Below are 22,055 nucleotides of genomic sequence, written 5' to 3'. Positions count from 1 at the left end.
CCCTGCCTCTCCATTCTACTGCAGGTTGGTTCCCACCCCTAGCACCAGACAAACCCAAGCTGACTTCCCAAACAGGCTCGGTCTTACAACATACCCCATCTTAAGGGATAGTTCTGAATAATGCAAATCTGCCTACCAGGCTTTAAGCACATTTGGGAAGCAATAGGGGTCCCAGCAAAGAGTGCGCACAGCCTCTGCAATCCGTTTTAACAGGAGTTGATCTGTCTTCAAATATGCAAATATTCTGGCACAGCACCTCGCCTCCCTCAGGCGCTTGCTTGGACCAGGTCGGCTTCTCAAGGCTGTCTGCTTGGCTTCCATTCAGCTGTACCGCCCCCCACCCGCTGTGGGTACCATCAAAACTTGAACCCAGTAGCTGGACGGGGATGGCGGTAGAAGAATGAAAAGCCTAGCCTTGGCAGGTTTAAGTGCCCTATTCCAAAACGTCTTTCACTGAGGATTAAATGCCCAGCGGTCTTAATTACCTGACATTGGAACCAAAGGCACCCGTCTGCTACTTAAGGAATGACTTCAGCCCAAGCCAGTCTAGGAGCTCGGAATCTCCAGCTTAATCTATACGCTCTTTCCACCAGAGACATCTCAGAGACCAGGGTGGTGCCCACTGGTCAGGTGGGGGTGCGGGGGCGCTTGCCAAGGGCCCCTCTGTCCCTCTCAGCTGATGAACTATATCTCTTGGACTGTCTTCTCTCACTGACCTCCCACCTTTGCACCTTAGCTTCTGCCCAGGGAGGGCTTTGCTCTTTTCCTCAGGGCTCACTCACACTCCTTTCTCTTTAGCTGCCCCGGGAGCTGGCCTGATCCAGAGTCCTGGGAACTGAGGATTTTGATGGGAAGTTGTTCAAAAGACGGCTACGGGATGCCACTAATCCTTATTTCATTTGTTTGAAATACAGTAGGATCAAGCCATTAAAGGTCAAACCTAATTTCTTTCATTAAAAAGAAATTTCTTTTATTATTGCCTTCTTTTGCAGGATTTAACCTTTTCTTCCCTTTTTTGGGCTGTTTTATGTTGCTTGTTCTTCACCAAACACATTTCCTTTCCAAATATGCTGTGTCTTTCCTTTGCAAAATCCCCGGTTGTTTTCTGCGGCTTTGCATTTCTGTTGTTCTCTCCCTGTTTATGCCTCCATGAGCTGTCCGTGGCCTCCTGTTTGCTCACCCTCTTTTGTTTATTGCAGACAACCCCTATAATGACTCGTCCTTAAGAAACCACCCTGACATGTATAGTGGTGAGTCGCCGCGGTAACCTTGGGAGTAACCTTGCCTGTCCTAACCCCAGTTTGCCTAACTTGACTGATACCGTGTCTCATTAACTCATGCTGGGTGGCAGGGCTGACAGTCGGCCAGACCAGGGTGCCAAGGGGCCCCCTTCCGGACACTGCTCTCCGGGAGGACGGTGTGGCCAGTGTGGGAGTTTGAGGTAGCTCACGTGGTGCTCTGGTTTCTGGGAACAGGCAAGCCGCCAGTTGCTGAAATCTGGACAGGTTGGTCAGACCAGGGTAGGACTCCAAAAGAGCTTCTTGGAGGGTCCTGTAGAAACGTAGGAATCTGTGGTGGATGGATGGAGAATATCTGAGGAGAGGGGAGTCCACACAGTGAGGAAGAAGCAGGGAGTCTGGTTCCTGTTAGCGGTTTAAAGGATGCAGAGAGCTTTGTGATGTAATTAGTTAACCTGTACATGTCTGGATGTGACCTGCCTACCTTGTAATCTAACCTTAGTTACTGGGGGTACCATTTCACCAGCCCCATGTCTCTTTAAAATCGCTCTGGGAAAAATGAGTAAGAGTCCAGCTCTGAGTTCTCTTTGAAGGTAAGTATAAATGCAGGTGGGCCATGCCTGGTCTCTGTTGCCTGGGCTGCTTCTCTCCTCCGGTGGCGTGTACAAATCCAGTGCGCAGCTGTCCACACACTTGGAACAGTTTCCATGAGGCATATTTCTAACTCATCGCACAACTGGTTGCTCAGCTGATGAGTAGAGTAATTGGCTATTTCCACACCTGAGTCCCTGCCCCCCCACCACGGCTCAAGAATGTCTTGTTTTCCTTGAGCAGCCAGAGGGAACAGTCATTTGCTGGCTTTGGCGAGGCAGCTGGCCCCCATCATCAGTTATGCCTCGGAAGCTGAGGCTGCAGGTCCCCAGGGCCAGCATTGTGGCCTCCAATAGATAGGAAGTGTCTGCATTGTGATGTGCTAATATAAACAATGATCGGTGTCTGGGGTGGGGGAGGGGAAGAGGGAGGGAGAGCCCCAGAGAGAGGCAAAGGCTCTAACTTGGCATCAAGCCCCTAGAGCCACACTGAGATTCTGCCAAAGAGATGTACTGCCCAAGGAGGCAGGGGATCTTTGTTGGATTCAGGGACGTTGTTTGTTTTCAAAATAATGGGGCCAACCACCATTGTGTCAAGAGCCCCAGAGCATTGGTGTGGAATGTGCCTTTCTCTAAATTGGATTTCAGGTAATCTATTATGGAAGTATTCTTGAAGCTAGAGTATATCAGAGCCAGAAGGTCCCTTAGAGACCATCTGGTCCAAGCGCCTCCTTTGTGTTAGATAAACCATTCAGGGGAACAAGCATGTAGAATTATTTTCTCAATGGGATAAATTTGAGTGATTCCAGCCACTTAAATTTTGTGGCCAGTGGTAGATGTGATTACAAGTGAATGCGTGGGCATTCTAAGAACCATCCAGGGCTATAAAATCCAGCAAAGCTCGCAAGAACTCACAAGAACTCACAAGAACCCCTTCTCCTCGATCCAGGGTAGAATGAATGTGGCTGACCCAAGCATGAAGCCAGCTGGAAGGGATATAAAGTCAAAGTGAGACACATGCTGAACAAAGGGCAGCTAGGTTGAATGCTTCTAGAAAGAAACAGAAAGTGAGAAGGAAGGAAGATAAGGTCCTTTCTGAGTACGGGGCTGGACATTGAGACACAAGGCAGTGAAAAATGCCCAGTGCATCTGTCTGCTTGGCTTTGAAATATGGCATGTCTCTTGTAGCGATAGGGCCACCCCATAACTACACTTTGTTCTAGTGATTTCTCCAGTGGTTTAGTATCCTTTGAACCTATGCCAGATGTCCCCGGACCTGCTGAGTGGCAGGGGGCAGCTGGTCTGAGATTGTAGCTTGCCACGTAGAATTCACCCGGCAAGGAAACAAGGAAGAGAAGAGTGGGCACTCTGAGGTGGACAGCCTCGAATTAAATGCAGGCTTCTGAGTGACCTTGGGCAAGTCATTTAGTGTGTGAAAACCTTAATCTCCTCATCTGTAAAATGGATATATGACCTGCCCCGTAGGGTTGTCATGAAGAATAACCAGGTCGCTAGCATGGTGTCAGACACATCAATGATTAGTACGTGTTACAACAGTATTGGTATTGAAGGGAATGGTTTAGTGTTGACTGAAGTTAAGATGGACACAGAGAACTTGAAGAGAAGCCAAGGGGTTCAGCGAGCACCATTGTGGGAAGAAATTACTATGGAGAGAGGGACTTTAGGGCAGATTAGAGAAATGAAAGCTATTCAGATCCTCAGCTCTGCTGAGACCTGGATCAGAAAAAAGCTCCAACTATTGCATGAGGGGTTGGGGTTAGACTTACGGGAGAGATTTCCTGACAGTGGAGGGTATCAAATGTTACTAGACAGAGAGTTTTTCTTATCTTCTGGGATTGTTTCGTCAGCCATTCCTGGAGCCAGAGAGGTGAATGAGATGCCACAGATCCAAGCCCAGTTCTTAATTCTGAGAATGGAAAGCAGCAAATGTGGGATCCAGCTGCCCCTAAAAGCTGTTTTTGGAAAAGGTTCTCAGATACATCTGATGCATTGGACTCTCTTCCGCTAACCCACAGTGCTTAACAGAGGGGAGTAACTCAGGTTTTCAGCAATCTTGACCTTTCCTCTCATAGGAGTTGAGTAAGACATTTTTTCATTGGCCCTTTAAAGCCAAGGTGGCTGAGGCAGTGTCATATCTTGATGTCTCCCTGCTGCCCAGATTCCCCTGGAAACCCATGATCCCACCCATGAGCCAGGGAGAGCAGGAAAGGACAGACAGTCCTTGGGCTAGAGGTCAGAGGGGCCCACGTGGGAAGCTCTTCCTGAGTCCGCTGACGTGAGCTTTGGTGTCTGGGTTCTGAGTTTGATCTGATATTAGGTCCAACCCCAGCCCTGAAGATCAGGGAGAATAAGAGCAGCATCATGAGGCTGGACAGGCTGAATCCCCATCTCTAAGAGGGTGGGTGAGATCGTATGACCCTAGGAGACTATCATCCTCTACCATGCAGAGTCCTAGAGAGTAATCACCTTTGTCTTGGAGATTCTTCCTGGGTCTCCTACTCCAGGGAAAGAAATTAGCCACCTTCCCTTGGGGACAGTGGCCCCCAAAGCCACCAGCTGGATTGTTCTTCATCAATTTTCATGTAAATCCCTCCTGCTGCAGCTGACCACAGTTCTTCATAACCTCCCCTTTGGATTCAGCTTCTCATCCCTTAATGAAACCACATGTCACCCTGACTCCTCTTCAAGCTTTCCATGGCCTTAAGAATCCAGTTGAAATGCCTTTGGAACCTCTTAATTCCCAGCCCAGCTTCTCTCTCCAGCTTGGGCCTTAGAAACCAGGGAGGGATGAGATTTAGCCTAGGGGAAGAGGTTCACCAGAGCAGCTCAACAAGATACTATGTCTTTTTCCTTCACCTCTTTTACCCTTGGATTTGGGTTTTCTTTGGTTTGATGCTCCCAAAGCTGACTGTCAGAAGGAGGGACAGATGGGGTAGCCATCTTTAAAGAGACGAGATAGTATAACTATCAGAGTACACACTTTGGTGCCAAATGGTCCAGAATCCAAAACATAACTGGCTTGTGACCTTGCCAAGTCCATGCATTTCCTTGAGCCTCAGTTCCCTCTGCTGAAAATGGAGGTGGTACCCCCCAGGTTTGTTGTGAGGATTAAGCATGACTATGATATCTAGAGAGGGCTATTAGCAGAGGCTTGGCCCTTCCTGAATGCCCACCAAATGGTGGCCCTGATTATTACCTCTGACTTTTAGGATGTTCTTCCCTATGTTTTTGAACTTAGGCTTGTTTCCCAGTAGCTTCTCTTCCTTTGGGATAATTCTATGGTTGCTAGCCCACATCCTACAAGTGAAGTATGGCTGTAACCTTTTTCTAGTCCCAGCGACAGCATGTCAAGGCCCCCACAGCGAGACTCAGCTCTTTTCTCCTCCTTCCCATACTTGGTGCTTTGCTAGTCAAGTGTGCTCGAGGTGCTCCCTGCTATGGTGTGAATTAAATGTCCACGGGGTCGCAGGTTGGTTTCTGCAGATTTCGTCACTTTGTGGAAGGAGTATGCCAACTGAGCTGGGACCTCTTCCACGTAGTCCCAGCATTCCCAGCACTCATTCAGAGTCACCAGCCTAACACCAGGGCCTCCTGCCCTGAAATATCCTTCTCCTCATAGTTCCCTTGACCTTGTGTTATCTGGACTGTTCCGGTGATTCCATGATAACGGGTGGGAGGAAGCTGCTGCTTTGGTATCAGGCTTCCTTGGTACTGAGAGCTGGCTGCTACAAGGGTCATAGATGGTAACCGATTAACCACATAATGGATTAACCCGGTCAGTAGCCACTGTTGTATATGTGTGTGCTGGTGGGACACATGAGGACATCTACAGAAAGAGAAAGAACACATGGGGTACACTGTCGCCTTCTTTTTTGTTCCCTTCTCCCCTTGAATTCATTCATCCCACAACACTTAGGGAACGCTTGCTGTATGTGCCACGCGTTGTGCGGCCGCCTCACTAACTCCGCGTACGTCTCATCATTTCTTCCCCTGACAAAAGCATAAAGTAGACCCCAGCTCTATGAAACGCACTCCCCGATGGCTTATGGAGAGAAGACGAGTGCCTCTGAGACAGGAGCCCTGCTGATCCAGCCAGGCACCAGCCTGTCCAACAAGCTCTTTTAGGAGACACCAGTGTCACAGAGACAAGAGTTCCCCTGCCACCCTGTCTTCACTGCCAGGACCCGTTAATGGCCCCCAGCCAGGAAGATGCCTTTGCCCCACTCCAGGCATCTGACGGCTCCCAGCTCCTGGCAGCTCTGCCTGCCTTCCTCCTCTCGCTTCTCCAACTGAGCCTAAGACCCACTGCACCCCTGGGTAGACTCAGCTTCTAGCTTTCACTCTTCTTGTTTATAACTCTACACCTTTGGGCAGGAGTGTCTCCTCCAGCTTCCCTTTGCTTTGGGGTTCCTGGTTGGAAAACCCCTGCTCTTCTCCCTTCCGTCTTACCCATGTCCATAGAACTGTGCAAAGAGCTTCCCAGGAGAGGTGAGGTGCAGGTAAGGTGGGGTCCGCCGTGCTGGGGGTGTGCCCAGACTTGCATGACCCCGTCCACAGCCAAACAGCCACCCTGGCCGTGTCGACCTCTGTGAGCCACCTGGCCTTCAAACCCTGTGTGCATGGCACTGTTTGTGGACATGGCTGCTCCAGCCTAGTTGAATTGTAGATCACCTCCCCCATCCCGGCTGCCACTTTCCACTCCCCCTCCCCCAGTCTCTCACATCCAATTAACACCCTCCTCCCAGCCCCCTTCCCGAGTCATTAGTGAAGAAGCAGAATGCTCTTGGCCCCAGAGTGATTTCCTGTCATTTCTGCTCATTCATTCTCTCCATGTCTTTGCTAAACCATTAATAATGTTGCCTGCATTTCTGACTGTTCATCTGGGTCTCTGTGGCTTCATCCCAGCTCCTTGTCTCCAGGGTCCCAAAGAGCAGGTTGTCTGTCCTGTGGCCCCAGTACATGCCTTCTCATTCATCCACTGCTGCTGAGACGGCCTCCCGGGGGGCCACCACATTGGTCTCTGGGGTCCCAACACAAGATGCTCAGGGAGTAAACCGCTCACTGCTCAGACAACCCCCTCCGTCTTTCCCAGGAAGGTGGGGTTTACTGAACTGGGGAGGAAGCTGGGCTCCTCTTGGCAGATCCTTTCAGATCTTAGAGCTGCTCACACACATGTGCCAATGGGGCCGGGGAGCCCCGCGCTTCCTAACACACCTCTCTTAATGATGCCCTGGCCCTGGTGGGGGGGGGCGGTTTCAGCTGGGAGGGTCTGGGACTTGGTGCCTCTGAGGGTAAGGGGGTAAATAGGGGGCGTGATGACACTTCTTCCTGGCCTGACTGCTTGGGCCTAGCTGGGTCAGCTCTGGGCAGGAGGCTCATGAGAGCGTCTTCTATCCTATTTCAGCGCGAGGAGTTGCAGAAAGAACACCCAGCTTCATGTATCCCCAGGGCACGGCGAGCAGTCAGATGGTGCTGCGTGGCATGGATCTCTTGCTGGAGTGCATCGCCTCCGGGGTGTACGTACAGCTTGCACCCCCACTCTGGTCCCTCCCCGGGAGGATGGGGCTGGGAATTTGCGCAGGCTCTCTTCTTGCCACAGTGTGGGGAGGCAAAAAGAGGCACAGACAGCCCCTAGCAAGGCCTTTGCAAAGCATCATCATTCCCATCCCACTCTGGCTGTCTCTTTTATGGGTAACAGACCAGGAAGGGAGACAGGTAGGCATCCCGCACATGTGTTCACACCCCGTGTGACTTTACAACAGCCCCTCGGGGCTCTATGGCCAAGCATCCCCTGTGTACAGGAGAGGGCCTCTCTCAGAGGACGTGGGTCCTTCTGGTTGCACCTACACTTCAAGGACGCCCGGGTGTCCAGGGCTCTGTAGAAGAAGAGCAGGGCCGCAGTTGGTGCTAATCCCTGTTTCCTGCTCGGTCTCTGTCCCAGCCCAACACCAGACATCGCATGGTACAAGAAGGGTGGGGACCTCCCATCTGACAAGGCCAAGTTTGAGAACTTTAACAAGGCTCTCCGTATCACCAACGTCTCCGAGGAAGACTCTGGGGAGTATTTCTGCCTGGCCTCCAACAAGATGGGCAGCATCCGGCACACGATCTCGGTGAGAGTAAAGGGTACGTTGTGTGTATTTCTCATTATGATGATTTTGCCAGCCCTACACGCCACGACCACCTTTCCCTCTGTGGGTGGGGGAGGGGCAGGGGGAGTAGGGGAGAGCCGATAACACACGCGTTAGTGGCCAAGATGACCTGCCAGGGATAGTGTCACCCTCTGGATGTGAGTGTGTGTGTGAGTGTGTGTGTGAGTGTGTGTGTGCGCGCACGCACGCACCATGGGTATGAGGGGAAGGAGATCCACCCTGACCATCCCCCACCTCTCTGTGGTGCCTGGGGCTCCCTCTGCAGGTGAATGTACCCCCATGGGCCATTCGGATTTCACGCAGCACCTTTTCTTTCTTCCATTTTGCATTCCCGTTCACGGTGTGTCGTCTTAGCCCTGTGCTGTCTGTGTATTTGTGCATGGTTCTTTCTTAAAAATGGGGAGTTATCATGGCACAAATTATTTTTTTTTTAAATCACTTCCCTCCCTCTGCAGCGCAGATGGCCCCTGTGAGCTGTTGCAGGCAATAGAGCACGTGCCGTTATGAGTCCTGGCCGTGGGTGGTGGGGTACACCTGTCCCTTCTCAGCCTGGGGCTGACCAGATGATGGGGACAATGAGGTCTGATACCAAGAGTGCAAGAACTTTCGAAGAGCATGCTCCATTGACCTTATGACTTTGGTTTCGGCACTACACTCAAACCAGGGGTTCTTAACCTTTTTGGGGGTATCAAGATCTTTGAGAATCTGATCCATAGGAACTTCTCAGGAAAAAAAAAAAAATCCACATATACACATATTCACAATTGGAAGGGATAGCCAGCTCTGCTCTAACCAAACCCAGTGCCTAAGAATGACTATGAGGCCTTTTTCTAAATGGTCTGATGTCACAGCAATAGCAACGGAATACAGAGGGGCCAGCCCCGGGTGCTCTTTACCAATGCATCAGCTGTTGCCTTTGGGTGCCCATCGTGGACACCTGTGGGGCTCTAAAAGCATCCACTGCCCCAGCCTCCCCTGAGGATTCTGACTTAGTAGGCCTAAGACGGGCCGCAGTGCCCATGTTTGTTAAAAGCTCTTCAGAGGAGTCTAACGAGCAGCCCCAGTTTAGAACTCTTGTTCTGTGAACTCAAAATAGAGCGGGCAGCCCCCGTGGTGCCAGGCCAGCCAAAGGGAGGCTGGACGGAGTCATCCCGCGAGGATGAGTCCCGGGCAGCTGGTGAGGGCCTGGAGCTGGCACTCAGGGGCTCTTGTCTTCCTAGCGGGAGCCGGTCTGCTGTCTCCGCCCGCCCCGAGCCATCTAACTCGGCTGCCTGCACTCTGCTTGTCTTCCAGCTGCTCCCTACTGGCTGGACGAACCCAAGAACCTTATCCTGGCTCCTGGCGAGGACGGGAGACTGGTGTGTCGAGCCAATGGGAACCCCAAGCCCACTGTCCAGTGGATGGTAAATGGGGAACCTCTGCAATGTAAGTAACAAGCCATTGTCCCACCTGACTCTGCTGCGTCTCCTGTCAGAGGCTCCAGATCCCTATCCCTATGGGCCAGCCCCAGTTGTACCAGAATGAGGTTAAAGAATAGCCCCTTGGCCACTGCTTCTGGAACAGCCCAGCTCTTTGGACATCTCAAGAGGCAGGAAACCTGCCTCATTTGTGTGTGAGAACAGGAAATCTATGCTTATGTCCTCATATTTAGGGAGCATAAAACTCCCTTGGGTTTTTCTTGAATCTTGCTTTCTGCCCTAAACAACCATGCAGCCCAGTTCAAGGTCTGTGAAGAGCCGGCCTCTGAGTGGGGGTGGGGCGTGGAAGGTAGAACAGAGCTCAGTAACCCAGGCCCCACTCTCTGCTGAGGGCAAAATGAGAGCCAGGCTGGATAGAAGGAAGAACTTCCCTATGAGAGCAGAGATGCACTGATGCAGTTACTGGGTGTGCCCAGATGTGGGGAAATTGAGTCCTGCCTGCTGGCTGGAGTAGGTGACTCCAGGGCCCCTCTGGCCAGGGCTCTCAGTCAGGTTTTCCCATCATAGTCTCTCCAGTTGCATTTACTTTATAAAATGTCCTTGTGGGTGTCTGTGAGAATACCATACACCTACACGGTCTCCCTCCCAGTCCGTGTCCTTGCCCTGGGCACAAGCAGAGATACGGACGTTGCCTGCCCTCTGCTGTTCTCCCTGTCCTAACAGCACTTTGGCAACAAGGCCGACAAAGGCCCAGACTCCACAGCGCCACTGAATAAATGGTGCTTAGGACTTGCAGCTGAGCCTTGGCCCTGGAAAGATCACCTGTCACTTTAGGGAAGTGGCTGAGAAGAAAGTTGGCTCCATGAGAATTGCCGGGGAAGGAGGCATTGAAGTTGCTGGCGCGGACTTCTTCGTGCCTTTTTGCTGAGTGGGGACTTGGGGACGGGTGATAAGGATGCTGCCCTCATCTTCATTTACCTCCTGCTGATTCCCCAGTTCCGGGCTCAGACTTGCTATCTGTGGAGTGGCGCCTCGGGGACCAGACCCAAGGTGGTCCTCTGCCCACTGCTGCTATTGGTCTGAGCGATCCTGGATGTGTTCACAGACCATCCAAACCAAGTCACCTGGCTCAGTCCAGAAACCTTACAGAGGAAAGTCACCTTCCAGTGAAAGATGAAAAAAGTGGCGATTCTTTACATTTCCAGAAAACTTTATTTATACCGCTCGTCATTCTTTTAATAAAGCTCCTCGGAGTGGGAGAAGGATGGGAGTAATTCTCCCCCACTTGACAGATGTGGGAAATGAGGCCCAGGTTTATTGATTTGTCCCAGTCCCAGATTGACGTGTGAACAGGACTGAGACCCCACAGCCACTCCCCAGCCTCTGCTCTCTGCATCCCAAGCCATCCATGCTGGGAGAGCTGTGGGAGGAAATATCGTCTCTCAGTTTAGGACACATCTCTTGGGACAATCAGGTAGCTTTGGCAAATGTAAGGACTCATTCAGTTTCAACAGGCATTGGCTTATGGGTCTAACTCTGTGAATGTTTGAAGAATGCTCTGCTCCGAGGATGGGAAGGTGGTGGGTCTCATCCAGTTGTATATTCCTTTGTCCTTTTCAAAACCTTTAAGTATAGACACAGTGGATTAAAGTAATAACAACAATAGTAATCAGTGTGTGCCGGGCCTCTGCTGATGACTTTAGACATGCATTAAAATCTCAGGTTATCTTCATAAGCACCCTGCAAGGTGATATGTCATCCCCATTCTGCACACAAGGATGCTGGAGTTTAGAGGAGCTGAATGACCCTGGCAGGTGATGTGGTTGGAATGCAAACCCCTTTCTGTTTCCACAGCTTATGCTCTCAACCACACCTGCCTGGCTGTTACATAGGTCCAGCAGGGACTCACAGTCCCATTGGACAGACTGAGAAACAAACCCCAGTAGGTTTGAGGATGGGCCTGGAGCCACACAGCTGGGCAGCGGTAGAGCCAGAAGCCGGGTCTCCTGGGAGCCACCCGGAGCGGCTGCTTCCACAGCACTCCAGTTGTCTTAGGGAGCCCTGGCCAGAGCCCCAAGTGCCCTCCACCCCGCCCTGCCCATTTCTCACGAGGGGCGTCTTTCCCGTCTGTAGCGGCACCACCCAACCCAAACCGCGAGGTGGCTGGGGACACCATCATCTTCCGGGACACCCAGATCAGCAGCAGGGCTGTGTACCAGTGCAACACCTCCAACGAGCACGGCTACCTGCTGGCCAACGCCTTCGTCAGCGTGCTGGGTGAGCCTCCCTGGGGCTTGCTCCTGTCGTGGGGAGGTCAGCCAGGCTGGGAGGGGTAGGAGAGCGTGGGACGGAGAAAGCATGGAGCCTGAAGATGAATTTGCCGGGGAGGGGAGGGAACGTCAGATCCATGGAGCTGGGTGTGCAGACGGTTAGTTCCATGCTAGGGTCACGTCTCCAGATGAGGGGGAGGGGCCTGTCTCACCCCCTCCGCATATCCAGGCCAACTCTGCCTGTGTTCTCGGTGGCCCTAGGGTAGGAAGTGGTTCTGAGTACTAGGGTCACTCCTAGATCAGGGAGAGGGCGGGGGCCGCTCAGAGATGCCTTGGGGCTGTGGAGGGGCAGCTTCAGAACCTGCTAGGTAATCTGGGGAGACCTTTTGCAAAAGCTGGATTGCACGCAGGGTAGGTTGAAGGCAGACGGGTGAGCTTCCTCTTCCCTCCCCTAACCCTGGGAGGCTTCTTAAAGGAGGGAGGTTGATGGGGGAAGGGACGGGGCGCTTGGAAAGCTACCGTGCTGCCAGGGCACGTGGAAGACCTGGGTCGGGGGGGACTGGAGGAGGTAGGCCCCCCAGCCAAGGTCTGTTCTCCGGGAATTGCAGACGTGCCGCCCCGGATGCTGTCACCCCGGAACCAGCTCATTAGGGTGATCCTGTACAACCGGACACGGCTTGACTGCCCGTTCTTTGGGTCCCCCATCCCCACACTCCGATGGTAAGTTCCAGGAGACCAGCCCCACCCCCGGGAGTCCTCATTCCCCTCCGGCCCAAAATAGGTATTCAGCAAGACCAGGTAACCTTATAGGGTCGAAACTGGGAGAAAGTTGCCTGATCATCGAGGTCAGCCCCCTTATTGTGCAGAGACGAAAACCGAAGCCCAGAGAGGGCCAGAGACTTGCCAGGGCCACCCAGCAGCGGGAGGCAGACCCCTGCTCGAGGGGGCCGGTCCTGTCTCAGTGTGCTGTGTGTTCTGCTGCTCTGTTGTGAGGTTTAAGAACGGGCAGGGAAGTAACCTGGATGGTGGTAACTACCACGTCTATGAGAACGGCAGTCTGGAAATCAAGATGATCCGCAAAGAGGACCAAGGCATCTACACCTGTGTCGCCACCAACATCCTGGGCAAAGCTGAAAACCAGGTCCGCCTGGAGGTCAAAGGTAAAGGAGAGTTTGGTAGGGAGAGTGCGGGGTGGGACAGCCGAGGAAGCCATCTCCTCAAAGTGATTCCTGCGTGCCATTCCCTTTGAAAACGCACCGCTAATGGGGCCCTCCCCGTGGGCCTCCGTGTCCTCACAGGGCTTCCGGCTGGCCTGGGTGCTGGGAGCCCGGTCCACGTGGGATTGGAAAGGGAAGTCTGAGACCCCACCCACACCCCACTACCAGCCCAGGAAGGGCATCATAGATTCCCAAGCCAGAGAGAAAGGACTTGGGGATTGTTTCCTCCTTAGAATCACCCACACCCGCCCCGCCACCATTCATATAACTGAGTGTTCTTTCTGCCACCTTCCGTGGTCCGTCTAACGTGCATCACGCCGTGTGGCCACGTGGGGTGGTGGGCAGAGGCCATGCCAATGATGAGCTCCCTCGGCTTCTCCACAGACCCCACCAGGATCTACCGGATGCCTGAGGACCAGGTGGTCAAGCGGGGCACCACGGTGCAGCTGGAGTGTCGGGTGAAGCACGACCCCTCCCTGAAGCTCGCAGTCTCCTGGCTGAAGGACGACGAGCCTCTCTACATTGGAAACAGGTTTCTGCTCCTTCCTTCTCTCTTCCAGGCGCGAGTCTGGGCCCGTTTGCTTCCCGCTTGTCCTCGGTGACACACTGAGGGAACCCGGGGACAGGGAGCCTGCATCACGCGTGTCCCCCAGGAGCTGCTGCGGAGGTGGCGGCAGCACCAGCAGCTCCCCCACCCTGCGTGCTCCCTGCCTCTCTCCTTCTCTCCTCGCTCCCTCTCCTCTTTTTCCCACTCCTTTCTCTCTTCCCTCACTTCTCTCCCCCTCTCCCCTCACCCCTTTCCTCCCTGAGCACTCGTCCTCCCTCCCTCTTCCGGCTGCCGGGTCCCCTTGGCGCTCCGGCCTCAGCCCCGCTTGCAGTGCCCCTGTTCTCCAGCAGAGGGCAGGGCCGACCCGAGCTGCCGGCCACCAGGGTGTCAGTGGGACATCTCAGCCGAGAGGCACCTGGGACGCTTCTACTAGACCGCACCGGCCTCCCTTGTCCAGATTTAAGTGATGTGGGGCGAGGGGAGGCACCTGTAGTGTCTAAAAGTTCCGACAGGTGTCTCTAATGTGCAGTCAGTGATGGGGAGGGCTGGTCCGAGCCTTTCCCTCCACAGGGCTCTTTGTCGTAGCCCCTCACGTCTCAGGGGCTGGTGGTGCAGGGCCCTGAGGGCGGCACAGGGAGCAGCTGTTTGCACGCTCATCTGGCTTTTCCAGGGGTGCACCCTGCAGGCAGACACAGGCATCCGTGCACTCAGTGGGTGCCCACAGCTTTCGCAGCCCACCCTGCTCTATGGTGCCCACCCCCCTCCACAAGAGACAGTTCAAAGGAGCCCAGGACACCTGGCCTGAGCCTGGGTGGCACAGACTGGCCTGGGCTAAAGGGGAAGCTGGAAGTAGGGGAAGAGGAGGGACACCAGCCTGCCTTTCGGGCGGTGGACCGCACTGTGCCCTGATTTGGGAGGGGAGCGCAGCATAAGAAAGGCACAGAGGATAGACACTAGGGAGTTTGAGGACAGCGAACAGAGTCGGAGCCGCTTCTGCTTCACCCACTTGCCTTTTCCCCTCCATCAAGCACCACAGTGCTCCAGGTAACAGTGAAGACCGTGCCTCTCTCGAACCACTGGGAGGGAGCCTCGTGGCCCCTGTCAGGGGCTGTGGCTGCCCTCTCACTCGCCATCCCCACTCCAGGGAGAAAGCAGGCAGTGCCCAGAGCACCCCCCCCGCCCCCCCCACTGTCGGCCCGCTCGCCTTCCTCCCAGCCCTTCCCTGGTGCCCTTGCAGGATGAAGAAGGAAGACGACTCCCTGACCATCTTCGGTGTGGCCGAGCGGGACCAGGGCAGTTACACCTGCGTTGCCAGCACTGAGCTGGACCAGGACCTGGCCAAGGCCTCCCTTACTGTGTTAGGTAACTGCCGCTGCTCACACGTGCTCTGAACTCCCCCCACCCCACCCCTTCCCAAGGCCAGAGGAGCCGTGGGCCCTGGGCAGGTCCCGGGCCATCGCCTGCGGCCAGTGAGCTGGGCAGCCATGGTGATCTCCCCGCTTCTATCTAAGGGTTAGGAAGCCGCTCCTTTCCCAGCAAGGTGGGCCAGGCACCTCACCTCTGAGTGGAACCATTAACTCGCCCAAATCCTCAACGGATGGGTGAACGAGAGAGGGAAGGTGGACGGGGGTTCTTCTTGTGATCGTTTTGACCTCTGTACCAGTTAAAAGAACCCATTGTTGAAGCAAGACTGCATTTTGAGTTTGTCCCGCCAGCACCCTCGGCTAGCCTCCCTCCCCCTGCCACCCTGCTCCTGTTTCCTGATGGGATTTTATAGGGCGCTCTGCACTTAGCAAACTAATTCCATCATGTCCTGCCCGTGTCTAAGCCAGACTGTAAATACTGAGCCATCCCAACGCCAGGGGAAGATAGTCTTGCCCATCCAGGGACGCACATCCCCTGCTGTGCCCTCATCACCTCTGTCCTCTCTCTGGGCATCCTACTGCCATTACCGTTGGTACACTCCGTCTCTCTGGTGGCGGCAGTGCATGGTCGCTGGGGATGGTGGTCCCAGGCACACAGTGGCATTGGGATGGGAAGGAGACAAGTCCCCCCCTCCACCCCGCCAGCCGTGGAGGAAGCACGGGGGGGGGGTCTCCATGGAAGCAAAGGTGAAGCTGTGCCCAGTACACCTCTGCTCAGGGCAGCTGTTCAACCCTCGGCCACCTACTCCCATCCTTTTAGAACACCTGTAACCCTGGATAACTTGCTAACCCGGATAACCCGTCTTACCTTTGCAGCTGATCAGGCCACTCCAACTAACCGTTTGGCTGCCCTGCCCAAAGGTAATTCATACTAATCACAGGACCCCTGCCAAAGCCCTCTCTAGGTGGCTGGGAGGGTGGGGTCCGAGGAGGAAGGTGCTGCAGGACAGGATGTACCGTGTGGAGGCCACTCGCTGCCAAATCCGATTCCTTTCAAGGGTCACACCCCTCACCTCGCAGCCCTGCCACAGTCCCACTCGGGCTTCCTGCGCCTTTCATAGGCTGGGCTCGGAAGTCCTCGGCTGCCGATCCATCCCATCCCTTACTTCTGGCCACACTCACCACTTCCTTGTGGGGGCCTGTTCTCTCTCCCCAGCTTTGGCCTCAGAAATATGGAGGGTCCAGTCGGGAAAGCCCACTCACTTCAGATTACCTGCAGGCCCATCTTGTTTGCATGCTCCCCGAGTCTGCTGCTGCATACCCCTTCACAGTCTGCCTTCACACGCATGCACACATACACAAGTGTGGGCTCACGTGACCCACCTTCCAGATCCTCCCAGTAACCAGCCAGAGTACCGAAATACCTGGTTCAAGCAGCCGGGATGGGGAGACATCCCGTGTACCCCACTAGGCAGAGGTGAGGTGGCCTTATCCCCAGGCCAGGATGGCCCTTACACCCACTGAGGAAGTCCAGTGAGACTGGAGCCCCCGAAGGTGCTGCCCCAGCCCTGTTTGGACACTTGCTGGGGCTCCTCTATCCTGCTGTCCATCGCTGAAACTCTAAGTCCCTATGTCCTCCTTGGCCTGGTCCTCTGCCTCTGTCCCTCCCATGCTCCTAACCGGTCTGCCTTGCTCAGCTCCAAGCACACCCCTGGGCTCCTGCCCCCTCAGAGCCTTGGCATATAGAGTAGAAGGTAATCATCCCGAGAAGATGAGACCAAATCCCACGCTTCCTCACCAGCTTCCCTATAGGTGGCAAGCATGGGTCTCATGAAAAGGGTAGCATTTTCCAAATGCTCACCCCCTAAGAACAGCCACAGAAATGGGATGGGTTGGTCCTGGTTCTCTCTGTGCCCTACCTACATCCTTTCATGCTTTTTTGGGGTGGTGGAATTAGAAGTCTCCTCTTTGTTCTTCCTAGGCCCCCTGAGGGAATGGGTTGGTCCCTGTGCTGACCCTTCTAGGCAGGCCAGGGCTGGTTCCTGCGGGTGCCGACCTCAGCCCGTCAGGGACCTGTCATAGGGCAGTGTCCAAGGCTGGGGCCCGCACAGGGACAGGCTGGCTCTAACTGGGGAGTCCCGCGTGGTGTCTTCTTCCTCTGCTCCCAGGACGGCCAGACCGACCCCGGGACCTGGAGCTCACGGACCTGGCCGAGAGGAGTGTGAGGCTGACCTGGATCCCAGGGGATGATAACAACAGCCCCATCACAGGTCAGCCAGGGGCCCTGCACTCCAGTCCAGAAAAGAGGGATGGATGGCAGCCTGGTTTGTGGTAGCAGCCAGAGGCCTTGCCCCGGTTTCTGCTCCGGCTTCCACCTTACCTGATGCGTGCCCCAGGCTATTCACGGAGCACATGCAGGCCTTGGTTCCCCTCTCCGTATCCGGGGAGGAATTCTCCCTGTGCCTTTGTCCACCCAAGGGAAAGTGTAAAGACTAGCAGCAACCACACGGGAGTACGTCGCAGAACTCCGCTACCTCAGCTCCCAAACAGCGCTGTCTTCCTTGCCCACTCAGACTACGTCGTCCAGTTTGAAGAGGACCAGTTCCAGCCCGGGGTCTGGCATGACCATTCCAAGTTCCCGGGCAGTGTCAACTCTGCCGTCCTCCGGCTGTCCCCATATGTCAACTACCAGTTCCGGGTCATTGCCATCAACGAGGTGGGCAGCAGCCACCCCAGCCTCCCCTCTGAGCGCTACCGGACCAGCGGGGCGCGTGAGTACCCGAGGGCTGACGGCCAGCGTGCTGAACCCAGGTGCCCCGAGGCCCCACTGAGTTCCCCCAGTTCCTGGCCACGCGAGCGTGGGCGGGTCACTTAACCGCTCCAAGGCTGGGCTTCCTCCGCTGTGAGACAGGGAAGGATAGCAACACCGCCTCCATCACGGAGCCGTCGGGAGGCTTGGGTGTGAAAATGCTGTTTGGGTACCTCCCGTGGTGCTTGGCGTATTGTAAGCACCCAGCCAACGCTAACTGTGGTTATTATTACTAATAGCCTTAATAATTCTTGGTCATCTGCTCTAAAGGGAAGTGCTATGGCAAAGATTTGTAGTAGAAATATATAATCTGCTGTTATGGCAGATTTCTTTTCCTATCACGCTTGGGTAATGTTTAGATTTCCGAAAATATACCAGCCCATTGAGAGTGGAGCTGCTCCCCCAAAATGTTGAATGCTGGGGATAAACCGGTCTGGTGTTAAACTTATTTAGTGGATAATCCATGAAGGGGATAATTAATCCACATTGAGTTGGCTGTCGGGACCACCCAAAGTATGGATGCCTTATGATAAATGCTGTCTAGTGAGGGATTAAAATTCAAAAGAAATTAGCCCTGCTTGGTGGAGGGGGGAGAGGTTCGGTCTTAGCTAGGAAGGCACATCCTCCTCATGAGAAAACCACAGAATGAGTTCGGTTGCCTATGGGATAGTGTGTAGAGAAATGCTGAGGAAAGACAGCCACAGAAGGGGCTGGTCAGCTAGAAGGGAGAGAAGTTGCTCACTGTGCCCATAACACACATCGGGCTTGAACTTTGCATCCCCTTGGGTTCCAGCCCCCGAGTCCAATCCCGCCGACGTGAAGGGAGAAGGCACCAGAAAGAACAACATGGAGATTACGTGGACGGTAAGGGTCCCTCCCAGCCCACCTTTCGATGGGCCTGCTCTCTTGGCCTTGAGCGCCTGGGAGTCCTTTTGCTCTTTACACCCCTGAGGCCCCAAGGCCACTCTCTGCACTGGACATCCAGGGACAAAACAGGAGCATTGTCTAAGAGCAAGATTTCAGACAGGAGATGGGAGCAGAGGTGACCGAGGAACATAGACAGCTAGTCTGGCAAAATCAGAGAGTACCAGCAAACGAAAATGGACTTCTCTAGGTGAAGGAGGGGTCTAAAAAAGATTTAGCCTAAACATCGGTGCCTAGTGTTGGTGTGTTCTGGGGTCCTCCCACTGGAGATGGTTGGGGGTGGAGAGGAGACCAGCACTCGAGCTGCTTTGAGTGCAGGCTTTCTTTTAGTCCAAGAATGAACGAGAGGATGTAAAAGCTTCTCTCCGGGCCAGGACCGAAAAAAATTCCATCTTCATCTTGGCTCACTGACTATGTTTTCCAAACCAGAATTGGGATATGTGGTCTCAAAATGACTTTTTTTCTAAACCAATTCCAAGTCTGAGAGATGCACATTCAGCCATGGAAATATTAACATTTCTGTGCTGTCACCATGAGTAACAGAAGCAGTGAGCTACAACGTGTGGGATCATGGCTGTCCCCATCTTTCTGAGGGCCCAATCTCACAGCAGCCTGGGCAGCTGGGCTGAGCCCAGATCCAAGACACTGGGGCTCATCTTCAGGACCTTGCAAGGACCCGCTCCTAGTCTACAGCTCTGTAGAGGACAGCTTCCTGGACTAGGCCCTTAGGAAATGAAGAACAGAGTTGCACCCACCCTTAGCTGCTGGGCAGGACAGGACAGTCACGCATGGATTCGGTAGAACCTAAGCCAGTTCTGGAATTTTGAGTTCATTAGCAGTAAGCATGCTGTGGCTAAACCAAAACTCATCCCTCTCCAATGTTAAAGAATATTCTATGATTTTCTTGTTTTGTTCTGCTTACCGATCAGTCACAGGAGAGTCCTGTTGAAAATAAATCTTTGGCTCCCTGTGCACTTACAAATGTGGGTGGCTCTGGGAGTCAGAGTGACTAGGTCTCAGGTGAAGCCTTTGTCACAGAAAATCTACAGGCTGCTGAATTCATAAGACTCTGGGCTTCGGGGGACTCAGTGTGAGGGTGGCATGCTCTCCCAATGCCGCAAGGGGGCCAGTGCTGGGCAGATCGGGGCAGGGTGCCTGGCACAGAAGAAGAGTGCAGGCTGTGGGTGGATCTGGGCTCCACCCCTGCCCTCAATCTCTCCCTGCTCAGCCCATGAACGCCACCTCCGCCTTTGGCCCCAACCTGCGATACATCGTCAAGTGGCGACGGAGAGAAACTCGAGAGACGTGGAACAACGTCACAGTATGGGGCTCCCGCTACGTGGTGGGGCAGACCCCCGTCTACGTGCCCTATGAGATCCGAGTCCAGGCCGAAAATGACTTTGGGAAGGGCCCTGAGCCAGACACTGTCATCGGTTACTCCGGGGAAGATTGTGAGTACCCTCCCCCATCCCCGAGCAAGGATCCTCACAGCCAGGCGGCACAAAGCCAGCCTCACAGACCAGGAACCTCAGGGTGGGTCATGGGACTGCCAAGAACATCCCGGGAGGACAGCCGGTCCCCAGGAAAGAGAAATCCCCTATGGTGACCTCGGGCAAACAGGCCCCTGATAATGTCAGGAGCCAAACTGTCATCACCCGAACACTAGTTAGAATTACTGAACAATCATCGCCTGGTCCAATATTCCCATTTTACGGGTGTGAAAAGTGAGACCCTGCAAAGGAACACCCTTGCCAATATTACCCAATAGCAAATGTCAGGCTTGAAAACAGAGGCCAGGCCTTCTAATCTACCTTAATGCCAAGACTTGCTAGTGCCAAGACTTCAGGACTCTCCCTCCCAAAGAGCCATAATTAGACTCCTCCCCAGGAAGCAGGGCCACAGGCCAGACTCCTCCTTGGCCCCCCAGGGGAGACCTGGAGAAATAGAGAAGAGCCCCAGACTGGAATGATCCAGACCAGCTACCTGCTGGCATCCCAGTGTTGCTCTTAACACTTGGAACTGAGCATGCAAAGAGAAGTTCTTTGGAGGCTAGCCTTGGTAAATCAACAAGATTCTGGGCACGTATGTGGAAGTATCTGCCTGGCTTTTAAGATGGTGGCAGCCTCCCTCTTCCCAGCACATCAATCAGTAGGCTACTGAGCAAAGCAGGAGGGTCAGTGGAGCTCCTCCCTGTCAGGGTGACCCAAGAAAAGATCATTTAGGCGGATGGGGTGATCAGAAGGCAGGGAGGAGGAGAGTCTTAGGGAGTTGCAAAGGCCAATGCTGGGGTCAAGAGTAGGGCCCGTGTTGTGCATGACAGACAGGAAGAAGTGAGGGGTGGGCCCCATGCACCACTTTCCTGGAGGTGATTATGGATTGGACCTACTCGGGAATAAGTGGATAGTATCAGCAGACTCTCTGTCCATCCTGCTCCTTGTCTTGTGATGGCAAACACTTCCAGACAGGAGACTGGCAGGAACTACCGGCTGGTGAGTATGGAATGAGCAGTGTCTAGTCGTGGACTCCGTGGACCCGCCCACAGTTTCCGTGGCACCTGCCGTCCCCCCCTGGGCCTGTGCTCTGCTGGATGCGAGGGGTGGGGAAGAATTCTTCTGCAGCAGAGTGGAGAAAATGGAGGCGAGAATTCATTCTGGGGGAGGGAGTGGGTCTCCCTCTTCAGGGAGTCAAGGATCAGAATCCCCTCCTGAACAAGGTTAGAGCATCTTCAGCCTGTGGCTGATGTTTCCGGCAGGGTCCTGGTGGGAAACGAGTGTCACTCAAAGGGGACTATCTCTAATGTGAGGACAGGGTTCAAGGGAAAACAGCAAGGTATCAGAAATCACCCAGAGGGCTAACAACAGCAGGACCCCAGCATAACATTCTGAGCCTTGAAGGGGCATCAGACAGGGGAGTCCCCACAACCAAGGGGTAGAACCTTGGGTAGCAAAGTACAATGCTGTCGACCTGCAGCCCCACAGAGAGGCGGCCAGGGACTAGGTACCCACCCTCCTTCTCCTCCTGTTGACCTTACCTATTGAGCAAACCCATCTGTTGACCTGTGAACAGGGGGCCAGCCCACACAGTCCAGAGAGGGCAGCCTGCTGGGACACAGAGCAGGTGGAGAAGGGTAGCACATGGAATGGAGGGGCAAACAGAGGCTACCCAGCTGGGAGGATAGCAAATAATTGCCCTCTAAACATGTAGGCAGATCCCTTCCACCCAGCTGGGAGGATAGCAAATAACTGCCCTCTAAACATGTAGGCAGATCCCTTCCACCCAGCTGGGAGGATAGCAAATAATTGCCCTCTAAACATGTAGGCAGATCCCTTCCACCCAGATGGCCTCCTTTTTGTCCTGGCCTTCCCCCATCCCCCCAAGGGCAATCTCCTGGAACAGTCCTAGCCCCTGCCCTCATGGAGTACCCCGTGTCCAGAGTGGGGTAGAGGCACCAGCCAGCAGAGAACAAGTCTGAAGAGACCCTAGAGTCCAGGGGCCAGCCCTGCTT

The 22,055-nt window shown here is 54.2% G+C and overlaps 1 protein-coding gene across 19 annotated transcripts in view; it reads left to right on the top strand.

Moving 5' to 3' along the window:
• Nucleotides 1–22,055, top strand: part of NFASC (neurofascin) — a 181,561-nt gene that overhangs the window by 123,649 nt on the left and 35,857 nt on the right. For 11 of the 19 annotated variants that reach the window (XR_010412210.1, XM_054507929.2, XM_064593941.1 and 8 more), the window contains 14 exons: nt 1,200–1,250; nt 7,254–7,365; nt 7,791–7,975; nt 9,295–9,426; nt 11,553–11,696; nt 12,298–12,409; nt 12,683–12,849; nt 13,291–13,438; nt 14,691–14,815; nt 15,694–15,738; nt 16,986–17,087; nt 17,391–17,588; nt 18,420–18,490; nt 19,779–20,001. Coding sequence is in view for 18 of the 19 variants with exons in the window: in XM_054507929.2 (XP_054363904.2) it covers nt 1,200–1,250; nt 7,254–7,365; nt 7,791–7,975; nt 9,295–9,426; nt 11,553–11,696; nt 12,298–12,409; nt 12,683–12,849; nt 13,291–13,438; nt 14,691–14,815; nt 15,694–15,738; nt 16,986–17,087; nt 17,391–17,588; nt 18,420–18,490; nt 19,779–20,001 (1,815 nt within the window). In the remaining variant the exon portion in view is untranslated. The remainder of the gene's footprint in view (nt 1–1,199; nt 1,251–7,253; nt 7,366–7,790; nt 7,976–9,294; nt 9,427–11,552; nt 11,697–12,297; nt 12,410–12,682; nt 12,850–13,290; nt 13,439–14,690; nt 14,816–15,693; nt 15,739–16,985; nt 17,088–17,390; nt 17,589–18,419; nt 18,491–19,778; nt 20,002–22,055) is intronic. The other 8 variants (XM_064593937.1, XM_064593949.1, XM_064593946.1 and 5 more) reach the window with 3 other exon arrangements.

This window comes from Mirounga angustirostris, unplaced genomic scaffold (assembly GCF_029215605.1).
Source record: "Mirounga angustirostris isolate CCGP_5_RB_7025 unplaced genomic scaffold, mMirAng1.0.hap1 SCAF_6, whole genome shotgun sequence".
Classification (NCBI taxonomy): Eukaryota; Metazoa; Chordata; class Mammalia; order Carnivora; family Phocidae; genus Mirounga; species Mirounga angustirostris.
Note: the sequence above shows the minus strand (reverse complement) of the source record. Positions and strands in the feature narration are given on the sequence as shown.